The sequence below is a fragment of the Lepisosteus platostomus genome, chromosome 9 (genome assembly GCF_059453375.1).
Source record: "Lepisosteus platostomus isolate fLepPlt1 chromosome 9, fLepPlt1.hap1, whole genome shotgun sequence".
NCBI lineage: Eukaryota > Metazoa > Chordata > Actinopteri > Semionotiformes > Lepisosteidae > Lepisosteus > Lepisosteus platostomus.
Genome location: NC_142619.1, coordinates 45,012,989 through 45,024,590, shown reverse-complemented (window position 1 = coordinate 45,024,590; position 11,602 = coordinate 45,012,989). Strand labels below are relative to the sequence as shown.

The following is an 11,602-nucleotide window of genomic DNA, read 5'->3' as shown; positions in this document are numbered from 1 at the left end:
AGCCCCAGTGCTGCGGGGTAGCAAGGCTAACCACTGTGCACCTGTATTGCCTCATTTTTGCCTTAACACAGAGGTCAAGTATCACTGCTGCTCATAAATCCCCGTCAGAATCAGTTATGTCCATTACTATCTCTGTATTTTTATGTCCCTGTGGCTTGTGTGTTCACCCTTTAAAACCATGCCATCCAGGGTATAGACCTGCCTAGGACCATGTGCTTCTGGGATAGGCTACAGGTTCCTACAGCCTCAGTAATGGGTGTGTTTCTGGTAATGGATGGATTATGGATCATGCTGAGTAATGGAATGTGTAGTAAGGTCCCTCTAAGAGTATTAAGTAACACCTGTATGGTATTGTGCCACAATGCATTGACTTTAGAGGAAGATAACTATTTTCCTGGCAAGCAGATATGGGTGAAGAGGAAAACAAAAAAAGGTACTTGTAAATATTGTAAAAAAATAATTACACGTGGAAGTGTCGTATGTAAAAAGTATTCTGCTCTACACCACACTCAACAATAGGCACGAAGGAAAATGGTAAAGGAGAGGAAGCAACAACATCAACCCCCCCCCCCCCCCCCAACTTTTTAATTAACAAGAGATTAGACCTCTTGGATTTCAGCAGGAGTATTAAATGGTTTATTATTTTAGCTGGGTAGCAATTACACTAAGACCCTGTTTAACCAGTCCTATGCAACGTCATGCTACCTTACTGGTACATTATTTTATATCCGAAAAATATCTGTTTATAGTAGTAATTCCTAAAATAAAAGAATACAAAATGTGTAGTACTGTGAAAGGTTGGAATAAGCTTTATGATTTAGTTCCTGGACTATAGGAAGTAAACACAATGGAACAGAGTACAGTTTTACTTAGAAATAATTAACATCTACTTCTTTTGTCAAAAGTCAGGTTCTTCAGAGGTACTGTAAGTGGTTGTTTGGCCAAAACTAAACCTAGAATCACCCAATGTTTATATTTCAGTTTGAAAGTATGAAAATACAGTATATGTTCACTGTCATGGATAACCAAAGCTAGCTGTTGACCTACATTTACTGTACCACATAAGGTCCAATACAGTTTTCCAAGACTCTGTAAAATAAGACATGTATACCTGTAAATAACATTTGGCTTTTATTGCAAAACACGTGACAACTTTTTATAGTATGGAAATACACATACAGCAAAACAATACACTCACAGCCACAGACTGTAAAACATCTGCAATAAAAAAATAACGCTATACATTTCACAGACAAGAATTTCTGTAAAACTAGGTTTCCATTTATGCAATTATATTTAACAACAGTATTGTTTATGGCAAATATTGAAAAAAACAAGGTTTGGAAGCTTCTACACAGCATAAGGAAAAACAATCCATTATCCAGTGAAATTAAAGCTCACATTAAGGCACTTTTAATTGTAGAATAAGCAATTGTTATTCTACAATTGCTGCTAATTGCTCTCCTTTAAACTAAGTATCAAGTAAGAGATGTCTCCAGGAGAAACGATATCAACTCCTGTTGTAAACCAGATCAGGCCAGTAACAGCTAAAAATAACCTTATTCCATTTTGAACAGGGATTATGAACAGGAGTGAGAAAAGAACAAGCAAAGAAGTGTTGCAGGACCACACTGTAGCCAATTTATCTCATGCAAAAAAAATCTTGCAAACTGAAAGCCACACCATACGTCTGAGAACATAAAAATGCCTCTCTCACATTTAAAAGTCTGATGCTTCATCATACTGAATAATTCTATTTAAACTTTCATGTATGTCAAATTATTCTCAAAATACAGATGTTCATAAAACTAAGATATTAAAATACAACAAACTTAGTAATGCATCATTAATATGGACTTCCCCCAATGAATTATAATTTCACAATTTACTTCAGATTCTAAGGCACTAAGGCAACAGAAGCAAGTCACAATTGGGGTCAGAACATGATGCAAACAGTAAGCACACCCTATGCACAATAAAACCTTCAGAAGCAAACCTGAAAGCTTCTGATGCACAGTGATGGCATACTGAAAGTGCTATTTTTACACTGCATACAGTACCCTATGAGATTTTCACTACACATTGTGAAATGTTTTCAAATTTTATACAGTCTACAATAATCTTGGTGCTCTTGAATTTGTAAATTAAAAAACTTGTACAAGGCAAACAAAAACAACAACCTACACAAGTGCTTTCAAATATCACATTTAACAACCCACCTATTTTCTAATACAGTGTATCTAAACTTGGAAACTAAATGTGCAGAGCTTAACTACAAACAAAACCTATTCCTGTCAATTATTCAAAGCAATAACACGAGTTCTCAAACATAAAAAAGATTAGCTACTAAGCTAAGCTAATCATTGCTGTGATTATTGGTATGCAGTTTTTTGGCATGCGTATCATCACATTCTGGAGAACATGCATAGCTCTGAAAACATTCCTTAAAATGATGGTGGTTTTTAAACATGCTGCAATTGCTCCTTTGTTTCTCAGCTGATAAACATGAAGAGCAGCAGGAAAAAAGCTCTACTGATCCTTCTTGTCCTCCTTTTCATCGAGACGTTTCTAGTACAAGTGAAAAAAGGACATAGAACATTTCTATTAAAATACAGAAATGAAAAGCTGTATCTAAAGGGCTAGTCTACACAGCCTCACTCAACAAGGCTTTCACTTCACTAAAGAAAAGAACGTGCCATTCCCTTTATGTAGTGCCTGCTTAGGGCTAGTAGCCCTATCACCCTGCAGCTCACAACTGCCAGCACTGAAGCTAAGCAGTGTGAGGCTGGCCAGTACCTGGATGGGAGATCTCCTGGGATAGCTTAGGGTGCTGCTAAGTGGTGTTATTGGGACCAGTACGGAATGCTCACCCTGTGGTGTGGTGGGTCAAAATTCCCCCACTATAGTGATGGGTGTTAATCATAGCCTCCTAATAATCCCCATCTATGAATTGGCTTCATCACTCTGTTATCCCCACTAATAGCTGATTACCTGTAAAGAGCTTTGAGTGGAGTGTCCAGAAAAGTGCTATATAAGTGTAAGCAATTATAATTACTATTAAAGATCAGGACGACCACCAATGCTCAACATACAAAACATGCAATGCTCTAAGCTTCCCTGCAAGTGAACTGCATACAATCTAAAATCCTAGCATGACTTCAAGATGTGCATTTACTGTAGAGCCTCTGGAAAACCAGGACTTCATGAAACAGATTAAGATTAAGATAAAAAAAACAAGACCGTAAATTTACAAATTCCCTCACCAACTGAATTAAGGGAGAAACTTAAAGATGCCAAATTATGAAAGACCTACTGTAACTGAAATTTTGCTAGATTAATGCCCCTATTCTTATAAAAACAATGCGACAGACTCTCTATTGACCAAACTGTCAGTACCTCAATTTAACATCTCGCCCCAGGGACCATACTGATGCACTGGATTGGAAATTCTTGTCCAGAGGGAAAACTTACATCTTTTAGTCCACCAATACCACTTTAAGGTATCAACTTGGTTTTTCAGGTCTCCCATTCAAGTACTAACCAGGTCAAACCATGTTTAGCTTCTAAGATTACGTATTATGTGAGGAACAGGTAAAGGTTTATGCCATGCTGAAAAGAAAACAAAAGAGACACAATGTTTTGGATGTGGAGCCTTCTTCAAGTGGGCTCTTGATACCTGAAGAAGGCTCTACAGCCAAAACGTTGTCTCTTTTCTTTCCTTTTCAGCATGGAATAAACCTTTACTTGTTCCTTGGCAGACTACGCATACTGACACAGCTACCTACTTGAACCTCTACAATGAGGTGATACTGCTTTCTAAGAAAGATGTCAAGAACAAAAGTGTTCTTATTGATGCAGTTCAATAATTGACTCTGTAGACGAATATTGGACAATATTCCACACAAAAAATCAACAACGGCAGTACATGCTTTATGATGTGCCAAAGGTGTACATATAAAATACTGGAAAACCGATTCTTTCAATATTATACAGTATGTTAGCATTTCTGTATTACCTTATCCATTTTAGTTTCTTAATAATGTAGTGTATTTGGCTTATATCAGAAAAATAATAAATGCAATACATATTTATATGAGTTGAACATTTTTCACAGAGCGGTACACGTCATTTGAGGGAATTCTAACTATAAATCATAGCGTAAACGTACATTTAATAAATTAATATTAATTTGATCTGCAACTAAAAATAAATTGACATTAAATTATTCTTTATCAGTTTCAAGCAACACTTATTAAATAACATAACTGACAGGTTTCTTTACAAAATAATAACAAGAAAATAAGAAATTACTGTAACTGTATTACACTGTAACTGTATGTCTTGCACATTTATATCTGAGAGATTGGATTCTGCTTAGGCTGTAAGCAAACTAGGAGACATTTCACCATAGTGAAGTCAAGAAAGAAATTGTTTAAAAAGGCCACCATCGCAATTTGTTTACATTATTAAAAAGAGAAACGTTACTATAAAAATAATTGAAAATAATCATGTTTTTTAAGGTTAATTGAACGTGCAGTTGCCACATAATATAAGGTGCTACCAAATACAGCTCTTGACTGAATTCGATGGCGTTTGACAGAGAAGGAAACTGTTACCAGTAGCTGTTCATGCTCCTGCAGCAATCGGTCGTATTCCCGAGTCAAGCCCTCAGTTTGTTTCTTCATGGCCTCCACTTCACCCCTGGACTTGGTCAGAGCTGTGAACATCAACAGGTTTCATTTTCCTTAAAGCATCCTTCCTTAAAGACCTCCTGTCCACACAGGGAAAACTACTGCCTTTCTGCTCACTCAGCAAATAACTGGTTTCATAACTCTTATCGCCCTTTATTTCCGAGAGACTTTTAATTAATACTTTGACGAGCATTACTCAAGTCACCATGGCAGAAGAATGCCTGGAAGAGGGCTTGTGTTCACTGTTCTGCACATTTCCCATAGCTTTGCTGAGTATTTTCATTTCATACAAGCTGTAGATTTTCTTTTTAAAGTAATTGCTGCCATCAAAATCTTTAGTTTTACCAGATAAAGATCTGCATTACATTAAGATCCTATAAATGAGAGATGATAAAACAAACCACAAGTGTGAATTTTTATCTCCTAGGAAAATTCTATCTGATATTGTAACTTTTATGTACTGAGAAAAGTACTCAATGCAACTAACAGTTCTGCTGAAGAATTACATTAAAGATCATAAAGTGCTAAAAATTGTAATAAAAAAGAAATGTCTAGTCAGCCTGACCTTGAACTACTAATTGACTTTGAGACAGATGGAAAAGATTTTATCATCTACTAAACCAAAACACGTTAGTACTATTTGGACTGAAACTACACTGGCAGTAAGCGGGAACTGCTTCTAACGGGTTCTCTTTCGTCACTTGTGAGATATTTACTCAAAACACAAATTAACATCATTAGGACTAAAACCAAAACAGTTCTGGCCTCTCTGTTTCTCATTTGTCAGTGGTTTTGCTACATTACAGAGATAATACCTGGCACTACAACGTGAGCAGAGAGTAAACTTCCCCTCACTACCAACCAATACAGACAATTGAGCATCAGAATTATTTTAAAAGAGGTATTAAGCACAAAACGCTTTTGGTTTTTCAGAGGTTCTAGGCAAAGAATTAAAACTCTCAATGAAAATCTAACCAATCTAAGTTATAATGTAATCTGTGGGCTATAAAGTCTGATTAAAACAATTCTGGAGGAAATTTCTGCTTATGTTCTACCATTTACACAGCACGATGGGCAACAGTATTTAAAAAAAACTCTTAAGGAAAACGAAATGTGAATAAAACCTCTTACCATCAGATGTTCTCTTCAGTTCATCCTGCAGCTTGTTAAACTCTTTCCTTAGTTTCTCATTTTCATTATTTGGGATGTTGCCTCCTCTGTTACCACCTTCTAAAGCCTGTGAAAAACAGCATTCAAAGGCACACTTGGAACAATCTTACAGAACTAAATTAGGTGCTGAAAAATATCCTGAATACAGCTATCTAATTTTAGGACCTTTATTATTTAGGTGCAGTTTTATTTTTAAAAAGTATTGTGTAAGAAAACTGGAACACTATTAACATTTAACTGGATATTGTTATAGAAAAGAAAACAAAAAATATACAAATTCTGAATGCCAAAAGGTTCTGTGGAAATATCCAATAGGAACAAAAACAGGAATGTTCTGTGGAAATGTTCATCATTAACAACTGACCGACTGCTTTAACATCTGTACATGTATGGAAAAGCTAAAGGTTATATAACCACATCATACATGATCAGAAAATGACAATTTTGAAGACAAAATGTTTCATAATGTTTTTACCCGTTTCAGTTGTTCATTGTCTTCCATGTAATTCTTAGCAGCCTGGTTAGCATTTTCCGCCTGAACCTTTAAAGCTTCACCAGTGCCTACTACAGTCGCCAACTGATTAATAAGGGAGATGACACGTCTAAGAGTACTAAAATACAAAGATGAAAGGAAAAAGTCAGCACCTTTACACCTCTGTTAAGATACCACCATCATGTCTCTGCAAAGAAAGTTTTCTTATGCAATATATGGAAGGCTTCACAGCCGAAACGTTAGGTTTTCTCTTTTCAGCATGGAATAAGCCTATTACTTGTTCTTATACAGTATAGTGCTATCCAAGTTGGATACAGATATAGAAGATAGTAACTGTAATTTATTAAAAAAGACATTTAAAACCACTTTCAACAAACATCTCCTTGATGTAAAAGCAACTTTATGAACATAGATTTTCACATTAGAAGAAAAAAAACATTTAAAAAACCTGTCAGAAAAGTACAATGTATATTGTGTATATTGTGGTGCACCGTAAGCCCCCAGGACAAAATCTAAAATACCGAACTGTAAGAGATGACTGTAAATGTAAATATATAAAAGCTGGGCAACGAAGAGTAGGCAGATTATCGCAGTTATCGCTTCTCGGCCGCAGCTCGGTGTTGGAGCTCCACTCACAGCCAGAGGAAGAGGGAGAAGCCTGAGATATAGAGGTTCCTCTGGGCTCTGAACAGCTTCATGTGGTGGTGATCAAACATGTTGGGGTGAAGCTTGTCACTCATGGTGCGCTCTGCTCCCGAATACTTCCTCACTTCCCGGATAGCATCTGTAGTGGGCACGGATGGAAAACGTCTAGTTTTTTCCGACGTCGTTTTAAAATACAGATTGGAAACTTCAAAATGCCATTAGAGGCAGCAGTCCTTGAATTATACTGCACCAGTATTGTTAATTACATATACTTTAAATTGTTACTATCTAGGCTACTTTTTATTAAAAAAATATTGACCATTTCATGTCAAATCACCTGACATTTTACATGTTCCCCGGCCCTTGGGATTCAGTTTGAAATACAAATTTACTGCCTCTGGTTTATGACATTGAGTTAAAAATATGGAAAAGCTTGCTGCACTCAGCCACTGGAGGTAGTCAACTTTCAAAATGGCAGAAAAGTGAACAATTGTGTCAACGGTAAGCATTATCTGGTAAAAGAGTTAACTCTTTTCCTTAGTTTCTATTTAGAAATTTGCATGGATATTTGGCCACTGAAAGTCATTCAACATGCTTCAGTGCAAATCTAAACATTTAAGCAAGCATGACAGGTCAACCACAGGAAAAAATCTAATTAAGCACTATTGGTAAACAAGAGAAGTGTAGAAATCCACACAAACACAAAGCTCACATACGAAATCTTGAATATTCAATGAACATGACTTCTAAGTGACGAGAAGGAGCTTAAAAAAAAGTGCACTGTTTATATCTATACAGTACTTCTAAGCTTCCTCATTTTTTAATAAATTCTGACAGGATCACGGCACTTCCCAAACTGACCTGTCAAGGAATTATCCAAATATTCAATACTCACAAAAAAGAAACATGTCTGTTTACTTAACAAGACAGCCATGTGTAATGTAAAACAATAAGGATTATTTACAAAATACAGGCAGACACTTTTTCTTAGGAGTCTCGCAGAGGAATTCAATAGCGTGTTAGCAGAGCTTGGTTATTTGTACATCATGTGATGAAAAGAAATCAATACTAGTTTACTGACTGAGACACCAGATATACTACTGGTATTTCAGAAGTTTAGAAAGTATACTAAGGTGAATTTATTCTAAGAAAACAATGTCTAGATCCAAAACAGGATGTTTTCTGAGGCTCAGAAAACCATAATGAACAGATATGCATTCAACCAACACTTAATCTCCTTTGATGGAAAGAGAAGGCACAAAAATTAACAATGTTGTCAAAAGCAACATCATTTATGCATGTATATTTTTAGATTTTTGATTATGTACACAGATTTTGCATACTGATTAAATGGTTGGTGTCATTTCGATTAACCAATTATTCCAATTTCTAAAGTGAAAAAACTCTGAAAGGGGAATATATACGAGAGAATACACTACACAAAATACAGTGCTAGACTTTTGCTAAATTCCTATCTTAATTCAGATTATTGTAATTCATAGTTGGACACCCCCTGTTCCCTGAAATGGTGAGTATTATGAGTGTTAGCAATGCAATCACAGACCTCTGTTAAAATATCAAATATGACAACAACTAAAACAATAATTGTATACATCTTAATGTCTGAAATCCTGTTGTTTTTTAATCTTACTCTTTCTTGTTTTTATATTATAGTCTATTTCCAGTAACTCCATGAATTTAAGGAGTTCATGCTAACTATGGTACAGTAAAGTGCTTTATATATTGCCAGGAAATAAAATATTCATGTTTGGCACATTATGAAAAAAAATAACTGGAAATGATGGTAAATTCACAATGTGAAATATGTCACTGTTATGATAAACAATAAGCTAAGACTAAGAGGATACCACGACTACTTCTCCCATAGTGCCTTCAGTTCATTCTTTGTAGGAAATTGACCTCACACTGAATTACACAGTTGGAGGAGTATGCAAACAAACCATGGATTAAACCACTGTCATGTAAAGTACGTCTTTCTTAGCTGGCAAAAATGGCAGTATTAACTTGTGTTTTGAAAATACTGCCATTAAATTGTCTTTCCTCTGTTGATTAAGCAGTTGCGCACTTACCGAGAAAGAGGACAATAAGGATAATAATCATAGTGAGAAATCCCTTGTTCCAGTATGGGGCAATTTTATCCCATAAACTGAATTTGAATATCTTCTGCCATCTGTAGAAATAAAGAGTTATTCAGTGATGTAAAGTAAGGTGTGTTAAAAATAACTCAGTGGCTCAGTTGTCAGTACAGTTTCACCACACAATGTCGTGAAGACCTTCTAAAGTAGGCCTCCCTAATGCTTATCCCGGAGATCCAGTCTGTTTAAACCTTGAAATCACCAGATATCAAAGTACTGGGAACAATTTGTGACCAACTTGAACTTACTAAATTTAATTTAAAAATCATTTGGAACAGTTTCTCCAAACAAACACCTTACTTGTTCAGTAACTTGAAAGTGTTCCTAGTCTTTAGAACTGGTTGATAAGACTGACCTACAGTATAAGACATAGTGGATTGGGGCTCTCCAGGGGTAAAGACTCCCTGCGATGGGTAAATGGTACAGCAGGGTGAACAAGAGAATGCTGTTTGAATGCTTTCCTTGCCATGTTGATTTGATCCTCTAGTAAATGGCCTTACCTCTGCGCCGAGATGAAGGGGATACACAGAACCAGGAGAACACCAACCTCCACATAGAGGAAGGCTGCCACAGCAGTCCACTGAAGAGTCATTGTGACTGTGCAAAAAGTATACAAAATAACCTTTACTGAAACAGACATTAATTATTGAAAAATACTACAGATGTCACGAAGGTAGGAGAATTTACCATTTAATTAACATTCAGGAATGTTTGACTTTGTCCCAGAAAAGTACCAGTTTTATTATTATTAATTTGACTGTTCGTTTTATATAAAATATAAGACTTACATTTGTACTGTATGTAGTACATAGTAGGATAGTAGGACAATCAGCTGAAGCTACCTGAGTGAAATGCTTTGTGAAGGGTACAGCGCTCCATTCACTATGACACCCATAACCTTCTCCTTACCTGTCCAGGGCCCTACAAACTGTTCCACGCTGTTAATAACACAACACAATACTAAAGGTTTCTGAGTCTTTCTGACAGATGTTTATTTTTAAAATACAATTTATATATCATTTTACTTATATTTAACAGACTTGTATTATTTCTTCATTGCATTCTAAATGATAAAATAATTGAAAGAACATAAAATATTAGCATCTTGCTTAAACAACTTTTCACCAATCTTTTTTGCTTCGCATTATATATTTCTAATGCTTGTATGAATTACATAAATTATGTATTTGTAATTTCGTATATGCAGACGTATGCAAATACATTACATTTGTCATAGGAGCAAACCTAAACTGTCTTTTTATGAACATATTTATGTTATAGCTTTCTGTATTACACTTATTGGTAAGAACATTAGTTAGACAATCTAAATGTCTCTAAACATAGTCTCACAAGTTTATTTAATTAAAACATTGTTTAGACTGCATTTTAAAATTAAATGAAGCAATGGGTGAATGAACAGATTAACCTTATTACAGATAATTTAGCAAGGACATTCCACTCTTATTTTAGTTTGTTTCAATCATTTACTTGTTTGAAACAATTTTTATTGTATTATTAGAACTAAAAGCCCTCATTTTCATCCACTGTTATCATTATCCAGCCGCAGTACATATGATACTGATAGCTTTCCTGGTGGACTTGAGAATTGCATTCATGCTTCCGGCTTTTTTAGCTTACAGTAAGTACTGTAAACAAGAGACGACAGGTAGATAATTCGATAGTATATTCACAATAGTGACAGTTTAAATTTAGCATGTTAGTGAGTTCATATTATAAGATGAAATATAGCTAAACATTCTAGAACTTTTCCCTAAAAGCCGGAATGAATGGCGCATTTTAGGTGTTTCAAAGGATTAAAAGTAAAAAATACTGATTTGCTTCACGCATAAAATACTGGATTTCCCCCTTTAATACAGCCACCTCATATGCGATTCTATGGTTTAATCAATATTAATATATAAATCATCACCGTTATGATCAAGAGGCGAACTCAAACAGAACTTCCTTCAGCTACTGTCGCCAAACCTTCTTCCTTCCCTGCAGGACATGGGCGGCTCACACTCATGACGTCAAACGTGCAAAACCCGCTCCCATATAAAGTAAAAGCAGAGAAGGTACGAGACGCAGCGCATAACGTCAGTTCTTTCACAAAGTTAAACTACGCTGAATAACTTTAATAGGGAAAATTGATTTTGTTTTTTACTGAATCACCCCAACTTACAAAAACGTTTATGGCTTCGAAAATAGGAAAGGAAATAGGTAGCATCATTCGTCTTATTTGAGCACATTGGTTATGCAAAATGTGTGTCTGGCTTTAGTACAAAGAATGTGAATCTGTGGAACAAAGTGTAGTACTGTTTAGAATCTTAATGCTATTACAGTACTCACGGACACAAAAAGCAAACCTAGTGAGTAGCATAAACCTGCAATTACACCCAAGCTGTACCACCCAAACGAAACTGTAGAGTATCACTGGGCCTTTCCAG

At 35.6% G+C, this 11,602-nt stretch overlaps 1 protein-coding gene across 2 annotated transcripts; it reads right to left on the bottom strand.

The window, feature by feature from the left end:
- Positions 1 to 1,114: 1,114 nt before the first annotated feature.
- On the bottom strand, positions 1,115 to 11,202 carry bcap29 (B cell receptor associated protein 29). 2 transcript variants are annotated; one of them, XM_088645208.1, is made up of 8 exons: positions 11,086 to 11,202; positions 9,656 to 9,752; positions 9,090 to 9,190; positions 6,991 to 7,138; positions 6,337 to 6,472; positions 5,823 to 5,928; positions 4,617 to 4,717; positions 1,115 to 2,568 (listed from the first exon to the last, which is right to left on the bottom strand). In XM_088645208.1, exons 2-8 carry the CDS (start codon positions 9,745 to 9,747, stop codon positions 2,530 to 2,532), a joined length of 723 nt encoding a protein of 240 aa, XP_088501334.1. In that variant the 5' UTR covers positions 9,748 to 9,752; positions 11,086 to 11,202; the 3' UTR covers positions 1,115 to 2,529. The 2 variants fall into 2 exon arrangements, with proteins under 2 accessions (XP_088501334.1, XP_088501333.1); XM_088645207.1 differs by lacking the exon at positions 11,086 to 11,202 and having other exon boundaries at positions 9,656 to 9,810.
- Positions 11,203 to 11,602: the final 400 nt, after the last annotated feature.